The 20,174-nt window shown below is 57.2% G+C and overlaps 1 protein-coding gene across 1 annotated transcript in view; it reads right to left on the bottom strand.

Annotated features, from left to right (window-relative positions):
* TG (thyroglobulin) overlaps positions 1-14,407 on the bottom strand; it is a 180,582-nt gene extending 166,175 nt beyond the window's left edge. The window contains exons 1-10 of the mRNA XM_016145636.2: positions 14,341-14,407; positions 13,225-13,333; positions 11,638-11,735; positions 10,846-11,037; positions 10,326-10,485; positions 6,381-6,487; positions 5,742-5,885; positions 5,378-5,569; positions 1,084-2,184; positions 104-691 (exon numbers count right to left, since the gene is read on the bottom strand). Coding sequence (XP_016001122.2) covers positions 104-691; positions 1,084-2,184; positions 5,378-5,569; positions 5,742-5,885; positions 6,381-6,487; positions 10,326-10,485; positions 10,846-11,037; positions 11,638-11,735; positions 13,225-13,333; positions 14,341-14,407 — 2,758 coding nt within the window. The remainder of the gene's footprint in view (positions 1-103; positions 692-1,083; positions 2,185-5,377; positions 5,570-5,741; positions 5,886-6,380; positions 6,488-10,325; positions 10,486-10,845; positions 11,038-11,637; positions 11,736-13,224; positions 13,334-14,340) is intronic.
* Positions 14,408-20,174: the final 5,767 nt, after the last annotated feature.

Here is a 20,174-nt window from a genome sequence, read left to right as displayed (position 1 = left end):
ACTGGAGGGACGCACCTGGCCACATCTGAAGCTAAGTCCAGCCTGTACCCACCAGACACTTTTTTCAGAGGCACGAGTCAGTTCTTTGCACGGTTTAACTCACATGCGGGGGCCTCGTTCGGCCCAACCCGGGTTCCTTCCACTTCTTGGCCAGCTCTGTCCACACACCAGCAGGTCCGAAGGTCAAAGTGTGCCAAAGGGGAGCTGAAGTCCGAGTAGGGCCCCGGGTATCGGCTGAGCTGGCCATTTAGGATCTGCCAAAAGGGGTAGGGCTCCAGGAGGGTGCTCTCTCCAGGCCGGGTCCGGTTCCCCTCCAGCACTGCCAGCGGGACCTCTCGGAAAGAAGAGTATCTTGCCAGCCCTGGGAAGATGCCTTGTTGGCCGGCCTCAAACAGACTCTGAATAAAGGAACGAAAGCTTCCGGAAGCTGCCTCTCTGTAGCGCGCGATCTCCATCAGCAGCTCGGAGGGGGTCGGCTCCCGGCCGCCGTCGTCCTGAGCCCTCCACCGTGCGTACCACTCGAAGGCCTGCTCGGGGGGCCCATCGCACTGGATCTGCCTCCAGCGCCCGCGGGCGCTGCACTGCGGGACGTAGATACTGGAGAGGGTGGGCAGCACGCTGGAATTGGAGACCAGGGCCTGCACCGCCCCGAGAAAGGCCTGCTCCGCCTGCAGCTGACAGGGCGTGGGGCCTGCGGAGAAAGGGCGAGCCGGTGTGTCAGGCGAAGGAGTTTCACAAGCGCGGAAGACTGAGATGGAGAATCTCAACTGAAAGCGTCTACGGCCACAGACCCCATCAGGTCCAGACAGACAGCGTTCCTGTCACTAAACAGGCACTGTTGGTACCGGCACTGCAGGCACGTACGTGGCCATTCCTTAAGGCCAAATGAATCTCCCTACTCGCTCATCAAAATGCTTAACCCTATCAAGCCTTCTCTGGAAAATGTTTAGATTAACCAAGCAACATTTTCCATCAATAGAAGCTTGGGGTTTAGTTATGACCAGATTCGTGTTCCTCTGATGCTCTGTGTTACAGCCTCGATTGAGAACCAGAGTTTATAGACTGAGGACTCAATGTACTTACATTGCTTGGGCTCACCAGGTGCACTTCGAGTTCCAGGAATGGCCTGACCCTCGGCATCGACACAGTAGCATTCCGAGTTGAAGCACTGGACAGGTAAGAAGCGGCCCTCACTGGTACAGGCAGGGACAAACAGACTGGACCCAGCAGGCTGGCTGCCCAAGAGGCTTTGCATCTGAGCCCTTTGCTTTTCACACTCCGTGGGGCATCGCGGCTGCCCGCCTCTAACCCTCGAGCCGGGAAGTTCTCTGCCCTGGGGATCCACACACCAGCACTGTCCGGCAAAGCACTGGACATCCTCATAGCCTCCTTCCGCAGTGCACGACGGGACAAAGAGGCCGCCGGGCGTCTGCCCGCAGCCCTGGGACCTGAGCGCTGCGTCCATCACGTCACCTAAATCCCTCGCTATGTCTTCCGGCACGGAAACGGCTTGCCGCAAGAAAAGAAGGAATTCTGGGAGCTCCAGGAGAGAAGCGAGCGATTTCAGGGCATTCTGATTTTCTTGTAGGTTCACTTCAAAGCCAAAGCTGCCGGCCTTTGGCTTATCCATAGTCCTGCCCTTCTCGGCGGCTCCAGGGCTTTCCGCAGCAGGATTCGAATCCAATCCCGCGGAGAGGGGCTTGGCTAGATCTAGGGGTCCTCCACCATTCTGGAAGCCAGGGAGACCAAGTTGCTGGAAAAACTGACTGAAGTTAAACGTGCCCCTCGTGCCGAGGGCCCCAGACAAGTTAAACTGGGCGACGTTGGCCAAGAATTTTCCTCCAAAGAGGTTTTGCTGGAGTCGCCGTGGGTCGGTGGTGAACTTAAGGGCAAGGCGAGCCAGCTCTCGGGAGGGGAAAATCATTCGGATGGCTTCCTCGAGGAGACTCTCGGAGGCGGGAAGCAGCTGGCCCTGCCCTCCCGCCACTGCGTGGAGGACCCCAGAGTCCACGAGCAGCTCCCTGATGGAGGGCGGGCAGGGCGAGGCCGGTCTGGCTGCCCCCCGAGAGCCCTGTCTTTTCCCGTAAGCCAGGAACAAGCTGTGCTGGCTGAAGTAGCCCGCGGGCCCGAAGAGGAGTCTGGACAGGGCCTGCCGCCTCTCCCGGGGACAGGATGTGTCCTCGGCTGCACGGGACAGAGCAAACAGGAAAAACGGTTTTGCGTCACAAGTCATCCTGACACGGCCCCCCAGGTCTTCCCGGTGGGGAAATGTCAAAAGGCCCCGTGCAGGACACCTGCATTTTGTGCCTCTTTCTCCTCCGTATCTGAAAACTTCGCCACACTCACGAGTCAACCGCCCTTGGTCGATGATGTCTCCCTCCTCCCCGACCCCCACGCTCAGGATTCATGTCCGCCCGGGGCCTTGGGGTGGGCCCTCATTCGGACAGAGGGCCCTTTGCAGACGTAATCGGTTAAGATCACGCGGGGTCAACGCGGGCCCCGCACCCTGTGGCTGGCGTCCTGATTAAAAGGCCGTGTGAAGACACGGAGAGACGGAGAGACGGCAGGGAAGGAGCCCACGGGAGGCGGGGGTGTTTGGGGGGGAGACTGAGGGGTGCAGCTGCAAGCCAAGGGTCACCAAAGGTCACCGGCAGCCACCAGAATCTGGGTCGGGCCAAGGACACGGCCTCCCCTAGAGCCTTCAGAGGACCCGCAGCCCTGGCGATGCCTTTGCTTCAGACTCACGGGCTTCAGAACTGCACGAGCATAAATGCCTGCCGTTTCAGGCTCCCCAGCCCATGGTCATGTGTTACAGCCGCCCAAGGCAACGAGTGCAGAAGCAAGGGCCGATTTTTTAAGCAAAATGTCGCTTCCCAGCATTCTCGTGCTGGACTTTAATGCTTCATTGCACGCTCTTCGCGCGGCCACTGGATTCCTCCTGTGGGCCGTCTGGTCTCGGCTAACTGGTTTACAGCCTCTCTGGGGATCACAGCCATTCTTTAAATGCTGTTGCTATTTCCTATAATAAATACGCTTCTACGTCATAATATATAATATCGTTACGTATTATAGGAAGTACCTCCTATCATATAATAACAATGATGCCCACTTAGCAAACACACTTAGTGTATTTTTCTAGGCTTCTTTACCTTCCCTTGAAATTACCGATTAAATAGCAATCTACTCAGTCAATGCCAGGCATGGTCAGGGCTTTCTATCTGAATATCCCAACTTGATTTTAATCATACTAAGGAAAAAAAAAAATGATTTTGAATTCAAATTCTAATGTCTCAGTTATATAGGCAAAAGTAACAAAGTTCTGTTTTGCTCCATAAAACCATAAATCTTAGAGGTTTTCGACTGCCTACCACCCCAACTTTTGAAAATAATTCTTTCTCCTAGATGCCAAAAAAGAAGTCAGACAATGTTCCTCTGTACCCAGGCGACAGAGAAAGAACTGGAACAAGTGGTCAGAGAGAGAGAGAGAGAGAGAGAGAGAGAGACAGACAGACAGACAGACAGAAAAGACCAGCAACGCCGGAACACACAGCACAGCCCTTCGTGAGGCCATGGCTTCCTCTGACAGCTGTTACAGGAAGGCAGGGAAGGAATGAAATGTCCTGCTCCGCTGGCTCTCTTTCCAGATCAAGAGCGTCTCCCTTCCATTCGCATGTAGAGTTGCCATGGCAAACAAATTCAGATACTGGTTCCATGTGGCATGTGTCTCCATGGAAATTGGACCGAGACACCGGAGAGAAAAAGAAAAAGTATGTGGTCCATGCGTTTGGTAGCGCTCTGCGTCTCGGTTTGGGGAGCGGCAGTTCATTTCCGCTTGGAGACCGGGGGGCGCGAGATCATTTATGTCTTGTAAATCACATTTACAAGGTGTAATTGCAAATCGCCTTCCAAGCAGAGCTTCACGTTTTTCCTTTTCCACATCCGTATGCTTCCCAGAGAGAGTACCACCAAACGCTGTGCGGGATACTCGGAATGTTAGGTTGGCGAAACCGAATGATTTAATGGGAACCGCTGAATGAATACGAATACGAAGCTATTTTGAGGCTGTAAAAGGACCCTCAGTCCTTCGCTTTCAAATCTTGCTGAGTCGGCTCAGCCCGGCCAAGTGGGAAGCGGCCCAGACGACCGCGCGCCTGGATTCCTTCCTTCGGGGCCTTGCTTACCGAGGACATGGGACGGAGTCTTCTGGAACCCGTAGGGACACTTCTCGAGGCCACACCCTCGTCCCCAGCCCACTGCTTTTAACCTTAGGACTGGTCCTTGGACTGGGGTGAAGAGTGTCTCTCCAAAGTTTATGTTCCTTCCCGGAATCTCAGGTCGTGACCTTATTTTTAGAAAAAGCGTCTTTGGAGATGCGATTAGTTAAGACACGTCACAGAAGAGGAAGCTCTTCATCCTGCACGACCGGCGTCGTTGTGGGACGAGAAGAGACGCAGACGCAGACATGGAGGGAGGACGGCCTTGTGGTGCCAGAGGCGGAGCCTCGAGTGACGAGGCCACGAGCCAGGGAGCGCCGAAGGCTGTCAGCAGCCACCACGAGCAAGGAAGAGGCCGGGAGGGGCTCTCTCCTGGGGCCTCCGGAGGGAGGACGGCCCTGCTGGCACCCTGCGTTTGGACCCAGGCCACCCGCTTTGTGGCCATGCGGCACAGCGGCCCCGGGGACGTAACACAGCCCCCCGATCGCTCTCCAAATTGGTCGCGTCGCACCCGTCGGACGCTGCTTTCGGGCTGTCCTCCACCACGCAGCCGTGGTCTTTCTCACACGCAAAGCCCAGCACGGCACGCGCCCGCTTGAGTCACCCCGACCTGCAGGATGACGCCCCCAAGCCTTTGCTCCCATGCGAAAGACCTCGTAACCTCACCCTGCCTTTCCCAAGTCTTAAAGCATCAGCCCCAGCCTGATCGGACTCCAGCTCTTCTTCCCTGTTCCTGCAGAATCTGTGGCCTTCGCGCATCGAAGCCTACGCTCTATGTCCTTATAATGTTGCTTCTCCTGCTCTCTACATGGAGAACACCTCTCCTTATCTTCCCCCTTCGGGGATTGTCTTTGTTTTAGAAGACGAATTAAACCAGCGCCGCCTCCTCCACGAAGCCTCCCGGAGTGTCTCCTTCTCACATGCGCTTCGAGACGGGATCGAAGCCGCCTAGCTTTGTGCTCCTGTACACATTCCTCTTGCGGCCCACATAAACGCCATTCTCCTTCCTTGTTTTTTACCTGCGAGACCCTCGATGTTCACTAAGCTCCCTGAGGAAGACACTGCCTGACGCGGGACAGGAAACACGCTAGAAGTTAATGAGGATGGGCGGGTTTTCCGTCGCGTCGCGCGCGACGGGGGGGGAACCCCGAGGGGACACCCACCGCAGGACGGCGCGGCCCCCCGCGGCGGGCTCCGTGCTCCGTGGACCTGCTTTCCTTGGGCGTCCGCGCACCAGCACGGCCCGTCCCTCGGGCACTGCACGGCCTGGTAGTCCCCGTTTCGGCGGCAGCTGAGGATGTGGGGGTGGCCGAAGCTGGCCGCTGCAAACCGCTCCACTTCGCACTTCGTGGGGCCTAGGACAAACCCAGGCGGAGAAGGAGGGGCCCGTTAAAATCCGAGCATCCCCCCGCCCCCTTTCGGTGGGTCGGCCGGCCGGCCGCGGAGCCTGCGGCGGCTCCAAAACCCAAGGGGGGTTTGTTTCCTCCCGGCGGAAACGTGCACGTCGGCCGCTGGCGCATTACTCACATCGGAATCTGCCAGAAACGGCGAGCTGGACTGCTAGGAACCGTCTCTGCAAGATCCGGAACAGGGCGGTCTCGGCGAAGGTGGGGGCCAGGTCCCGGCCGGCAAACACGGTGTCGTAAATTTCATCAAGCAACAGCTCCAGACCTGAGCAGAGGCCGCGAGCGTTGCGAGGTGCGGGTTCCCGCGGAGAGGAGGACCCCGTCGCACCATGGGAACCGCTACTAAGAAGGCCAGGGCCCGCCCGGGCCTCGCTCCGCAACGGGTCGGAAGCAGACTTTCACGGTCCCCAAGGCGAGGGCCGCGCTGGGTGGCCTTGCAGGTTGTCCACAGCGCGAAGGGGCACCCACCGCTGAGAGAGCGAGTGGACCGAGGTACATCCTGCGCCCCACGTGCCACGCTCAGAGCGGCCTCTGCCCAGGGCGGACACCCCTCGCCAGCACACAGAGGCGCCAGGCGGGCCAGCCACAGCTGTGTCCAAAGTCGCACGGACGCGAGCCTGCTGGCTGTGCCCCCCCTGTACCCACGCAGCCCGGCAGGGGAGCAGATGGCCACTGCTCGTCCTGCTCTGCAGGTCATGAGTTGAGCTCTCGGCGCTGGCAAATGCCACCCGCCCCCTCGGACTGCCTGAGGAGTGCTCACCTGTCTCAGCCAGTTCCCGCCCTTGACTGTCGGCACAGTGACAATACCCAGACACCTCGGGGAACCTGCTCCGAAAGGCGCTGAAGGTTGCAAATGCCTCTGGAAACCTTAAAGAGAAGATTTACGGTCACCGTTTCATAAAAGGCAAGTCATCACGAGCTCTTCCTGTGGAAATAAATAAATGCGGCCTCATCTCGTCTGCGGAATAGGAATATCTGATTGATTTCCCCCATGCCATTTGCTCCATGCTTCCTGCAGAAAATGGTATTTCTTTTCTAAGTTGGTTTTACCCGGCCAGAGCTAGGCTGGACCTGTGAAAACAGAGCTGTGCTTAGCAGTCATCTACTAATTAGCCATTTTTCTCACTCGTAGCATTTGATCAGTTTACACCCGAGTCCGTGTCTCACGGGATCTGGCAAAAAACAGGTATCAGACAGCACATTAGCCAGTTCCCTTACTAGACTGGAACTCCGGAGACGAAAGGCCAAGTTTGCTGTACAAACATGCAGTACATCGTCGATGATCTCATTTGGGAGATCAAACGACTTCAGAGCCCTTTACGACTTTTCAAGAGCTTGAAAGGGAGCCAGATTCCCCCACAGGAAATTCTTGAGAAGGACATTTCCCAGTTTCCCAGTTGTAAAAAAGAAAAACACACACACAGATCAATATGACCTCACCACCGAGGGCTACACAGCCCTTTCCATAAGCTGAGGAAAAGTATACCTCAGCCATGCCTGCCCTGGCAACTGCTGGAAGGAGCTAACTGGCTGGGTTCCTCCTCCTGGGAAGAATCTGGCACTCAGGTGACAGGAAGCCACGTCAAGGAGCTCACCCCACGTGCAAGGATTGAGCAACCAAAGAAGATTTGTCATCTTTACGCGACACTGAGAGATAGTTTTTATGCCCTGTGCAGCTCGTCCACGCGAATCAAGCTCACCTACGTCTGGCGATACACCCGAGTTAGCAGAAGCAGCGGCTCTCTGCACAAAGAGGTCCTATCGCTGCATACGCCGGCCTAGCGAACTCTCGAAAACAACCTTACGGTACAATGATAGGAAAACTAAAAAGTGGTTTATAGCAACTCCCCTCGATGGATGTGTACACGACACTGTGTAAAAAGGGCAGAGTGCACGACAGCCTGTTCACACACAGCGATGACTACCGCCTAAGGAAGCCGGTGTTGGGAGGCAATGAGTTGTGCAGATCCTGCTCGGAGCCCGAACACAGAGGTGCAACGAGCATTAGTTAATTTGAATGAAGAAGGATATCAAAACAAAGCCTAGAAAAGCACTGTAAAATTACGGATTTTCTTTCCACGTTGCTGGCCTATTATTATGCGTATATGAGCCAAATTGAAAAGGACATTACAGTGAGTCATACATAATGGAGACTAAAAACTCACTGTGTCCCGTTGCCACTGATCGGAGGGTCATCACTGGAACTTGAGATGATTCGATTCTCAAAGTGCTGATAATAGTATAATAATCGCCTCCATTGATCGAGCGCTACTTTGTAAAGGACGGTCTTCTGTGACGTGGACTTGTTTAATCCACTTGACACCTCTAAAAGTCAGGTGGTGTTTCTTTGCATCCCCGTATTAGAGGTTGAAAAGGTAAGATATGTTGGTCACCATCTCGAAATAGCGGGGAAAGCCGGAATTTCGAATCCACGTCCCACGCCCTGCATGATACCCGTCTCTGCCAACCGTGTTCCTCTGTGTGTTTGGTTGTGTCTGGTTCCTGCCCCCTATCCTGAAAGGCACGTGACTCCGTTCTGTCCCGATGTTCTTCTCTGCATGCCGACACCTAGCCTTTCCCGGCATCTCGTAGATGTCAAAGACACACACGCTGGATGCATGCATTGATGGGTCACCTGGCTGACCTGAGAGTCCGAATTCCATTTCAGCACGAGCACGTGAAGTTTGACTCGCTGTAGTCCCACGTTCGGCTGATTCAACCCCAAGGCCCACCTCCACGTTCTTTCCCAGGGCCAGTGCAACCAGCAGGGTCTTTGAGCCACCTTCATCCCATCCCCTTAGGGTCCGAGCCCTTCCCTCTGGGTTTCTGGTCTTGTAAGCCACCCAGGACCCGGACCTCCCTGGGAGGGTGGCCTCCCAGCCACCCACTCAGCTTTTTCCGATCTCGGCCCATTCTTTTCTGGATCCTAGCCCTACTCCGAGGGCCATCAAGATAGACCCAACCCCTCCCCACCCCTCACCCCCAGCTTAAAAATCTTGGTGCAATATTACGGACATGCTTACACTAAAAAACTACTCCTTGCTTATTTGAATTCAAATATAACTGGCTGTCCGGTATTTTTTTTCTTTTCCTATCTGGCAGCTCCAGCCTCCCCATCTTTATGTGGCCTCCATGGCTGCTGCCGCTGTGCCCAGCAGGGTCTCTGGGCCTCGCACTGCCCAGATCTGCTTATCAGAAAATTCCCGAACATGGCACAGCTTCCAGTAACCAACAACCTGACCCTTCCCATGACCCACCTAAATCAAAATCCGCTGAGAAAGGCTTGCTTACACAAAAGAAAAAGATCCCATTTCAAGAGTAAATTTTTTTTTTGTCTGTCTGAAACAATGGAGGCTAAGTCCTGAACTCTTGCATTTAACTCGACTGCCCTCTGGTGGGAGGAGCTGTGAATTGCGCCTCAAGTTGACACCTTTGGAGACGTTCTTCGATGCATCAATTGTAAGCAAGCATTGATTGTAGGCCTACTGTGTGCAGGGCCATAAGCACTGATTGTAGGCCTACTGTGTGCAGGGCCCTGTGCTATGCACTCCAGGGGAAACCGATGAATTGAGGTTGCGTGGGGTAGTAAAAGGAGCCGGGCGGCTCTAGCACCCATTAGTTGTGCTTCTTAGGGTGCGTTCCTTAACCTCTGTGCTTCGGATTCCTTGTTCGTATGCTGGAGACCATATTTATCCATTCAGTTATTTTTGTAAGTATTGAAGCAGTTTAAAACTTGTGAATTGTCCATTTAGTATTCCTGGACTGCAGTTGACCTCGGACGACTAAAACCAAGAGGCGCGAAACTTCGGATCGGGGGGGCCCTATGTCCTCAGGACGTTCCTATTTTATCTGAAGTCTGCGCGGGGCCCTCTACGACCACAAAGCAGCTACCGGAATCGCCGGGTTATCCGATTATTTGGGCTGAGCGCCATAATGCATCGCTCTTTTTATATTTGTTATTTAAGTCTCTAAACTTGTAAGAGCGCACATACGCACGGTTCACAAAAATGCATAAACACGATCGTATCCGTGCTCTCTGCAGTGCGATCCTTGTCCCCTTTCTGCTGACTCTCCTCTCCTTGCCTCCGCTTCCTTTCCCGCTTTCCCACGGCAGCCTGATCACCCAGTACGCGCATAGTCACATTATTCTCCGCGCTGAGCTAGCGCTGTACAGACCGAGTATAACCATATACTCATATACGCACGTAAGGGGATGTGTACGCATATTTGTTTCCTAAAAACTAAACCATGTTGTCTTATCCGTACTCTGTAACATGCTGCAGAACCTTCTCCCAGTCAGCCGGTGTAGTTCTAATGCATTCCGTTTGATGGCTGCATAAATATTTATGGTGGATACACATTTACTCAGCCATCCACCTCAGGGTTGCTCAGACACTTTGTTCCCAGTTTTCTGCTACAATGAAAACAGATGCGGTAGACATCCTAGTACATATGTCTTCCCGTTCTGGTGTTTTTATTTCCACGGGCTGGCTGGGCCAGAGGATTCATGTATTTTTAATTTGCATAGCAGTTGCCAGCTTTCTTTGTTAAAAATTCTGTCACCTTTTAAATGTACATCGGCAGCGTAGGAAAGTCAGGCCTCTCGCAACTCCCACCAGGCGCGTATGATACTCCTTGGCATCCAGCCCCAACGTGAGCGCGCTGTGGCAGGAGGCAGGAAGGTACGGAGGCTGGCTCCCCTTACCTGTTGAAGCTATGGATCAGGTCGAAAACCATCATGTCCGTGGTGTTGACGAACTTGCACTGGACAGGCAGAAATTCGCCCTCTGGAGAGCACTGTGGGGGCGACTTGTCGCCCACCCCGTGGAGGAGACGGCGGTTTCTGATCTCGCAGCTTCTTGGACCTGCACGTTGCCAAGGAAGAGTTAATTCGTATGAATGAGTAGGCGCCTATGCTTTTGCCGTCTGCATTCACGTATGTAACTATGCACGCGACAGTTAGAGACCCAAACGGGGACAGAGGTCTGCAACAGGAGACAGGCAAGTGCTCGTTGAAATCCGGCTTCTGCTTCCTACCACGGGCCGGGGAACCCTGACCATGCGCCACGTGGAAACTGACGTGGCAGAGCGAGTGCCGCCCAAGACGTGGGGCCGTCGGAAGCGGCGGGTTCTCCGCCCTCCGCGGGGACGCCTGGCAGGGCTCGGTCACCGCGTGGAAGCCGCTCCGCCCGCCCCGTGGGGTCCCGCGGCGCTGCGAGACTCACATCGCGCTGGCTTCCCGCGCTGGCGGGTCCCGTACACCTCCATGCCCTCCGTGTCCACGCACCAGCACTGCGCCCGCCGCACGTCGCACTGCACGGGCGAGTACTCCCCGGAGTGCCGGCACCGCGGGAGGTGGGAGGTGGCCGCGCCGCTCAGCAGGGCTCGCTGCTTCTGCAGCTGGCAGAAGGTCAGGCCTGAGGACGCAGAGGGCAGCGTCGGAGCGGGGCGGCGGGGCGGCTCAGGACTCGCCCCGTCCCGCGAGCGGGGAGAGGGTCCCTCCCACAGCTGAGGGGAGCCCCCAGGCCCTGGACGCTCGGCGAGTTGGGGGCGGGCTCAGGGCCAGCCTTCCGACGGTCCCTCTTCACCCCAGGATTCGTTCCAGTCGGAGAAGGGTAGTTTCACCGTGTCCCGCAGGTCACCGGACGCACCCCCCGCCCAGCCCCTCGCCGCCACGCTGGTGCAGATGGGGCTGTTAGCAGCGCTCGTCCGAATCCGATTTCCCCCTCGTGTCTGCAGTGTAAGGTGGGGACGTCGCTTCTCCACTCCGTGCTCCACTCTGCTTATCTGCAGGGCTGAGATGCACCTGCCTTTTTCGGTGCCTGAGGACCAGTGGCACTCATGATGATTGCCCCAGTTGAATACCTGCTGTGTGTCTGATGTGCTACGTGTGTTAGATCATCACTTGTGTGGCACTCGTGTGGCCGCACGCCTAACCCGGTGCTCCTTTCTGGATGCGCGTGGTCCTGGCAAGGTCCCCGTGCCCACGGGAGGCCCCGCCCCCCCATCACACTTACAGGCCGCGGGCCGCCCAGGCTGCCGGCTGCCAGGCACTTCCCTGCCGTCCGCACCCACACACCAGCAGGAGCGACCGTCCTGCCGGCACTGGACAGTCCTGAGGGCGGGAGAGACGCAGGGCGGGGTCGCCGTCAGCGGCTCCCGAAGCCACGACCCCGGCCGCCTTCACTCTGCCTCTCCATTTTTCCAAGTTTTCAGTCATGTGAACCAGGCAGAGAGTGGGGCGAGGGGCCAGGCGACTTGGGAGCAGATAAGGGCTCCTGTCTCGCTGACCCCCGCGGCCCTTCGCCCTCCGGCCAGCCGTCTGCACGCTCCGTCTCAAACGCCCGCCCTGGCGTGCGACGCTTCGGCCGCGTGAGGCTGCAGAGGGTGAGGCGGTGCCCTCTTCGCGGGCCTGGGGCGGACACGCCTCATCGTAGGGGTGAAGGGGGGTGGGCGGGGCCGGCAGAGCCCAGGGCTTCGCTTACGCGTGGCACAGGGAAGCATGTCTGGGGTTCGCCAGAGGACACGGCAGCCGCGCGGAGGCGAGCAGAAGGATGAGCTGTGCCACGAGGAACGGAGGAGGTGAAAGGGTTCCAGGTGGAGAGGGCGGTGCAGGCAAAGCCTCCCGAGGAGGAGCCCGCCCGCGGGGAACTGCAGGCGGCTGGACCGAGGGACGAGAAAGGCCACATAGACGAGGCGAGGCAGGTGGGGGCGGACTCTCCTCACTCCTCTGCCGGCTCGGGACTCCCAAGGGCCCAAGCCAGGGCCGGCCTAGGGGCGTCACTCTGCGCTCTCAGGAGCACGTCGGAGCTTTGTCAGTCTCACGAGGCTCTGCACCCGAGTCCTGCAGGGCAGCGGTCCCCGACCCCTGTGGCGCCAGGGACCGGCGCTCCTCTGCGAGTCTGGTGCCTGAGGGTCTGGGGCGGAGCCGAGGCGGTGGTGCTGGCGCTAGGAGCGGCCGCAGACATGTTCACTGGCCTGCTTCTCACCTCCCGCTGTGCGGCCCGGGTCCTCGCAGGCCACGGTCCAGTACTGGTCTGCGGCCCAGGGGTCGGGGGCCCCTGCTACAGAGGGGGTTGCCCTAGTTCACCCTGACTGGGGAGCCCGGGAAGTTAAACTACATCACACACGAAGGATTCCTGTGCATTCTGTGTGCGGAGTTGTTTAGATTGTCACTCCGCCCTTCAGGGGGAGTGCCCTGGTCCTTGGCTCATGATGGAGCAGCTGAAGCCCACTGGGGGGCACGGTAGGACACAGGCCGGAGCTGGACCCAGCAGCCACTGACCCGGAAGCCCAGCCAGCTCTGCTCCCTCCACCTCTGCTGTTTCGAGAAGATGGGGGGGTGGGTGGCGGGGAGCAAAGCGCAAATTATCCGATGCCTTTTATTAAAGCAGTTACAGTAAAAGCTTTGGCAGGAAGAGAAGGGAGGGCCTTGGTCCTAGCTGGGCAGAAGCAGGGATTGGGCGCTCTGGGTCCGATCGCCCGGCGTGTCTCAGCCTGGAGAACCGTGAGGCGGCCAGGGGCCCTCCAAACGACAGCGGCCACATCTCGGCACATGGAGGAGGGCGCAGGGCAGGAAGGAGACGGGCCGGCGTGAGCCTTACCGGAAGCTGCCGTCTTCTGCGCACTGGGGGACGTAGTCTGCCCGCTTCAGAAAGGCCTCCTCCCTCTGCAGCTCGCAGGGGCGGAGAGGCTGGGCGTCTACCTCGTATTCTGCAGAAAGGGAGGCGGCTCGTCAGAGAGGGGCGCGAACCGGCTTCCAGGGACAAGGACGGCCACAGACGCTCTTCCGGGCCGTATTTCCATCATCGTCACCACCGTCGAGCCCCAGCTCGCAATCCTGTAGCTACTCACACTTGCCCGAGAAAGACATCATTAGCTCGTTGGAGCCTCAACGCTCCTGCGGGGCGGGGGCCACGTCTCCGTGTTGCCCACGCGGCGTGAAGACCGGGACGAGCGAAAATAACCCGCTCGAGGTCACGCCGCTGGCAAGAGGAGTCACCATAACCCTTCGGCGGCTCGCCCCAACCCAGGCTGTGGTTGGGTGAGAGCCCCGCCAAGGAGGGGTTCGGGGTTCCCCAGGCCGCCCCCTGCAGACAGAGCAGCTTCCCGGCTCAGAGCCGGGGGAGGAACGAACGGACTGATCCCGTGTGTCTTGTTTTCCACTGAGGACGCGTGTGACATGCAGTTTGCTAAGAAACCACGACCCCTTCGGAGGCCGGGCGTCTCTGCTTCCTTTTCCAGCGAGGAAGCTGAAGCTTAGACTGATCGGGGTCCCACAGGAAGTGGCCGAGCCACGGCCAGAACCGAGGGACATTTCCCTGCGCAGGGACATCTGCTTGATGACTAGCTGCTGACCACGGGAACGCGCCATGTGCGCAGCCTAGGCCTCGAGACAGCTAAGAGAATAAAGAACGTCCCTGTCAAGAATTTGCTAATGGGGCGGGATGAGGGCAGTTAGAAGTAGATCAGGAAGATCTGGTTTCCCATCTTCTCTCCACCAGCCACTGGCCCTGGGACCTCAGACAATTTTGTCCACCTCTAGGAACCTCTGTCTCTTCTCCTGTAAAGGAAAGAGCAAACGACCGACCTGGGGGCGTGGCAGGGATTAAATGAGGCCACAGATGCTGGAAGACCCTGGGGCAGAGCCCGGCGGCCTGCAGCTGGCCGGGGCACTCCCTCTCCACCCCACACTCCTTGGCCTCGTGCCGGGAACTCACCGAAGATGTTGGCGGCCCCCAAGCAGGTGGAGCCCAGGAGGCTGAGTGCCCACAGGGCCAGGGCCATCGTTCCGGGCTCCTCCAGGGCTGCCGGGGGAGAAGCCACTGCCTGCCCCAGGCTCTGGCCGGGGAGCCTTTATAGGGCCGCTGGGCCCACTCCCCCGCCCGCGGGCACTCAGTGAAGCGGCACCTGCCCTGATCGCTCTGCTGGTCACAAAGGGTCCTCCACCTGCGCCTGCTTCCTCTGAGGACACTCATGTTTCCAGCAGGGGATGAAAATCTTGCTGAGGATAGGCGGGGGCAGGTGTGGGTGGGGTGGCTTCAAACTTCATCTTTCCAAGGGGAAAGTCAAAGCCACAGAGGCTGTGGGCCACAGGATCAGGGCCCAGGGAGAACAGCGAGCCCTCCCTCTCTCCTTCCTGCCCTCCCTTCCTCCCTTTCTTCCTTCTACGCATCCTCGCCTTAGAGCCCAAAGGTGGCAGACGGCGTGCCAGGCGATGAGGGTGCGGCGGAGCGAAAACAGAGGTCGTTAACGCGGAATGTAAGCATTTTGGCGAGGGAGGCCACATACACACGCACGCTCATGTCCATACTTGTCCCCCTTTCCCCTCTGCCCAGGACGTCAGACACCGCCAACCTAAAGGGAGCAGGAACCGTGTCTCCCGCACAAAGCCTGGACGAAGCCCCCTTCCTGCCTTCGCCCCCGTCTCTGCAGGGCATGGCAAAGTCACCCCGCGCCCCTGCGCCCCAGCCTCCTTCTCTGGAAAACAGAAACGACAGGAGGAAAAGAATGTGTTGGGTGGCTGAAGGGGAGAAACGAGATGCCGATGAGCATGGGCCCAGGGAATGCCGGCAGCTGCTAGCACTGGTTTTCCCATGTGCAAACGGCATCTTGACAGAGAAGTCCAGGTACACAGAACTGCCCAGCAGGGCGATGGGCTGGGGACGGGTCGGGAAGGGTGGTAGGTGAGGTCCGGGAAAGGGAGGGGGGGCGAGGACCTGGAGGGACGGCGTCTGAGGGAGGGGGGCGGGCAGGAGGACTGGCTGGGAGGCGGAGCACCGCTGCTCTGGGGAGGCCGAGGAAGGGCGCGTGACCCTGGCCCCGCGGGCCGCACCACGCAGCAGGGGCGCCGTGGGTGTGGCACGGCTCGGCGCTACCAAGGCGCCGAGAACGGCGTTCGCGTGAGTCCCCAGTGCCGCTACTGTCGCCTTTTATCGTGTCTGTGATACGAACTACAGAAAGTAAAACTCGATCGCTAATTCAACCGACAGGATGCGGGATTAAGAATGGGTGAGAAATCCTGCTCAGTACACCCGTCCCGGAGACTCGCACCCGCCTGTGGCTCCGGCCTCTCCACGTCCAGCTCCATCATCTCCACCTCCAGCTCCATCATCTCCACCTCCAGCACCAGCACCAGCTCCAGCTCCAGCTCCATCATCTCCACCTCCGGCTCCAGCTCCAGCTCCAGCTCCACCTGCAGCACCAGCACCAGCTTCGGCCTCAGCCTCGGCCTCGGCCTCGGCCTCGGCCTCAGCATCGGCTCGAGCTGCAGCCAGCCTTCTCTGCCCAGCGTTCAGGCCCACTCCGCCTGGGTGCTCCACACATTTCAAATCCAGCGCGTCCCACATTGCACCTTAACACGCCGTTGCTGTCTCTCTCATAGCAAACCTGAGTGCCAGCCTAGACCTCTGCCCTCGACTCTCCTCAGTTCCCGAATCCTACCAGCGAGCCCCAGCCCCGCCCCACCCCCGTCCCCGGGGACCGGCCCTCTTCTGCATCCTCAGAACCCAGCTCCAGACTAGCCGACCAGCACAGCCTGCTGCCTGGCCTCCCGCCTCCGACCCTGGCCCGCGCCGGCTGCCTGTCCAGCTGCAGGGGCAGCGGGTGGAGACCCCATCCTCAGATGTTCAGGAGACACAGGCAGGTCTCGGAGACCACTCAGCGGTGGGGAGTGAGGGGCGTGGCTGGATGAGACTCAGGTTTCAGGCAAAGATGATTTGAGATGTGTCGGCGTTTGCTGGACAAGGAGACACAGGAGGACTCCCCACGCGCGGGCCCCGCCGCCGCCGTTACGTGGGCTGAGTTACGCCCCGGGCTGCGCAGATGCCGGAGACGTCGCTTCACTGTAATGATGTCATAAGCGTGGCCTTGTGCAGCCCCCCGCCATGTCTCCCCTTCTAAAGCAGACGAGTTTTAGAAAGCGTTGGACAGGGTTCGAGGTCCACCGCAGCCGCCCTCGCCGAGCTCCCCCCCGCCCCGCAGGGCGTGCACGGAGCCTGCCCGGGTCACCGGTGTGCTGAGTCACCCTCGCTGGCCTGGGCCCTGGTAGCACAGCGTGGAAGCTGCGCCTCCCGGCCTGCGCGGGCGTCGCTCCGCTCTGCTGGGCGGGGACCTGGGGGATGCTGGACCGAGGGCCGCACACCGGGCCTGGTGCTCCGGGGGCGCCGCCTCCATCTCCCTGGAATGCAGGGCGCTGCGGGGAGCCGCGGTGCAGACCGTGAGCCGACTGCACGTCGGACCCCACCGGGAGAAGGGGCGACACTCAGACTGGGAGCCGGGGCTCAGCGGGCCGGAGCCGCCGGGCTTCCTTCAGAGCCAGCGCGAGAGCACCCAGAAGGAGAGGCGCTTCTCTCCGCCCGAGCAGCAAAGCGGAGAGCCTTGCCCCGCGCCGGGCACTGCCCCCCGCCACGAAAGCTCCTTCTCACGGTGACTCAGCTCCTTGTGGCCGCACGCGCGGCCTCGCCGCGGCGCTGGGGGACATGCCGGCTTCCACGGCGACTCTCGGGGGCGATGCCCTGGCCTGGTCGTCACCACCCCGCTCCTGGCTCAGGCCCCCGTCTTTCCGCCGGGCCCTGCTGCCGCTTCTCCCACCCCCCTCGGCCCCCCACACCACTATAACCCCTGCTGTCACCCCCCTTCCTCTCTGACGCCAGCGAGCTGCCTGTAAGCACCTGCTGAAGAACGGGGAGGGGAGGGCGGGGGGGATAAGAGCACTTGGAGCAGAGAGGGGGCAACTGCTCCAGAACAAGCCTCGGCCGTCGCCCACCAGGCAGCCCTCCCCTCGCCCGGCCTCGCCACGGCCGCAGCGGCTGCTCCCCATCTCCCCCGTGCCGGCGGCCCAAAGCCACGTCTCTCCTTCTCCTGCGTTCCCAGAGGAATCGCGGAGATTTCTGGCACATGACTTCTGCTTCCCAAGTGGTGGAAGACGTGTTTTTCCCTATTTCTCCTGCTAATCGCAGCTCAAAACCCTGGGTGCCATATATAAAACAAACAGAAGACCGCACTGAGAGGCAGACAGGAGACGGCCAGCCAGCTAACTTGAACGCAGGAGCAGGATGGGAATACGTTCCCCGGAGTTCACTTTGCCTCGTTTATCGCCGACCAGGTGATGGAGAAGCAGCAACTTAGAGGTTCTGATAAGCTCAGACCCCCAAAAAGCCCCAAGGAGAGCCTCTTGAGACAAAAGTCCAGTAGAGGGGCGGCCTGGCAAGACAGAAACCTTTTAGACAGTAAACGCCTTAGTCCAGCAAACATCACGGCTCCGCCCCCACACCTGCCAGCGAGAGCAAACTGGGGAGCCCAGAATTCTACCCTTGCCAAGCTACAAGGAGGCCCCCCAAGTCCCGTGCCAGGGTGGTGACACCTAAGGCCACACGAGGGGCCAGGACTTTCCCCCTGGATGGGCAGCCGGGAGCCCCCCGTCTCTGTGGAGTCAGGGGAGCCCCGTGGGGAGCCCGACCTCCAGGCCCACTGGGCGGCAATAAGGGGCTGCTCTCCCCTTCCCATGGGGGCGGTTTCAGGAGAGGACCCTCGCCTACACCTGGCGGCAGGAAAGCCATCTCCCTTGGAGTCAGTGAAGGCCACATGGGAGCAATAATAAGGCACCCCCCCACCCCCACCCACAGCCAGCACAGGCCTAGCGGGGAGCCTAAACTCCCACCCCGGCCTGCAGCAACGCGGAGCACGTCCCTGCCGGGTGTCGGCGGAGGGGGGACCGAGAACCTGGACTCCCATCCCCACCGGGCGGCAGTGAGGTAGCAAGCCCTTCCCCCGCCAGTGATGCCGGAAGGCTTCTACTAGGACAGAAAGTTTAAACGAGACCTCGAATTTGTTAACATAACACCCAAACTGTCCAGATTTTGACCACAAATCACTCATCTTACCAAGGAAAGTGTCACCTTGACTGAGAGAAGGCAGATGCCAGCACCAAGAGGACACAGATGTGACAATTATGTGACAAAGGTTTTAAAACAGTCGTCGCAAAAGCGCTTCAGTGAGCAACAATGAACACACCGAAACAGATGTAAAGAAATGGAGAGTTTCGGTAAAGAAATAGTTTCGCCAAAGAAACGGAAGCTACAAAGAAGAACCATGCGGAAACTGTAGAAGACATAATATAACCAAATTAAAAAAAAAATGGTCAATGGACGAAACAGTAACATGAGAGAAAAAGAGGAAAGAGCCCACGAACTTCAAAGACAGAACAGTAAAAATGGCCCCACCGGAACAAGGAGACAGGAAATCAGCAAGGAGACAGGAAAACTCAGCCACACAGTCAATCATAGCATGTAATCGACATGAATAGAAGACTCCATATGACAAGAGCGGAGCACACGTGCTTCTCGAGCACTCATTGCACATGTACTCGGAAAGACCGGATCCCGGGCCGTAAAACCAACCTCGACAAATGTAAAAGCATTGCTACATATGGAGTCTGTGTTCTGACCACAATGGAATCGAACCGGAAATCAATCCCAGAAAAACAACAGGAAAACGTCCAAACATTTGGCAACTTAACGACACACTTGTAAATATTCCATAAGTCAAATAAAGAAGTCGCAAGGGAAATTTAAAAGTACTGAACGAAATAAAAACGTCTACACAACGTATCAGAACATGCTGGGGCACAGCTAAAGCAGTGCCGAGAGGCAGAGTCATAGCACAATGTTTACATTAGTAAAAAGGGGAAGGTACCCACCAACCGGTCCCCACGACATCCCTGGAAAAGTAAGGGGTGGGACAAGAGGCCAAGGGCACTGCTTCCCTGTTTTAATATTTCACTGATTATAGCAGATTTCCTCCCTTTTCTACTTGTTTTGGTTTTAATTTGTTCTTCACTCTAGCTTTTTAATCTTAGGTCAGTAGTTTTGCACTTTTCTTTTTAATATAAACATTTAATGCTTTAAACCACCCCCCATGCATTTTAGCATATTTTCAAGTATTTTCTAATTTTACTTGAATTTCTTTTTCTTTGATTCATGTTAGTTCCACGTATATTTTCCAAACTATTTGGATTTTTCCAAATCTAACTTTACATTGTCATCAGAGCACACAAGATTTCAATTAAATTCATTGAGACCCGTTTTATAGCCTCATGTATAGACCACCTTTTTAAGTGTTCCATGTGCACTTGAAAGGACATTTGTATTTTTATGAGTAGAATGTTCTAAAAATGTTAATTTGGTCAATTTGAGGGTTCATTTTTTTCAAGTCCTCTGTATCCTAGTTTTCCATACTTGTTCTATTAGTGCTAAAGGAGGGTTGAAATCTTCAGTAATTATGGATTTTTTTTTTCTATTCCATGGTACTCATGTTCCCTCCATATATTCCCTTCGTATATTCTATTATGAAGCCTATAAACATATTTTGAAACTACAATTCACTATTTTTTGTGGACAAAAATGAGAGAATGACGAAGACCTTTAACATTTTATCGGCAAGTAAAATAAAAAGGCAAAAAAAAAAAAAAGAGTATAAAAATAAGTAAAATTTCCAAATATTAAGGAAAATCTTGGCCATGTAGTTTTAAAATAGATGTTAAATAGCAAGAGTA

Source organism: Rousettus aegyptiacus, unplaced genomic scaffold, assembly GCF_014176215.1.
Source record: "Rousettus aegyptiacus isolate mRouAeg1 unplaced genomic scaffold, mRouAeg1.p scaffold_m13_p_15, whole genome shotgun sequence".
Lineage (NCBI taxonomy): Eukaryota > Metazoa > Chordata > Mammalia > Chiroptera > Pteropodidae > Rousettus > Rousettus aegyptiacus.
The sequence above is the reverse complement of the archived record's forward strand: the minus strand, read 5'-3'. Positions and strand labels throughout refer to the sequence as shown.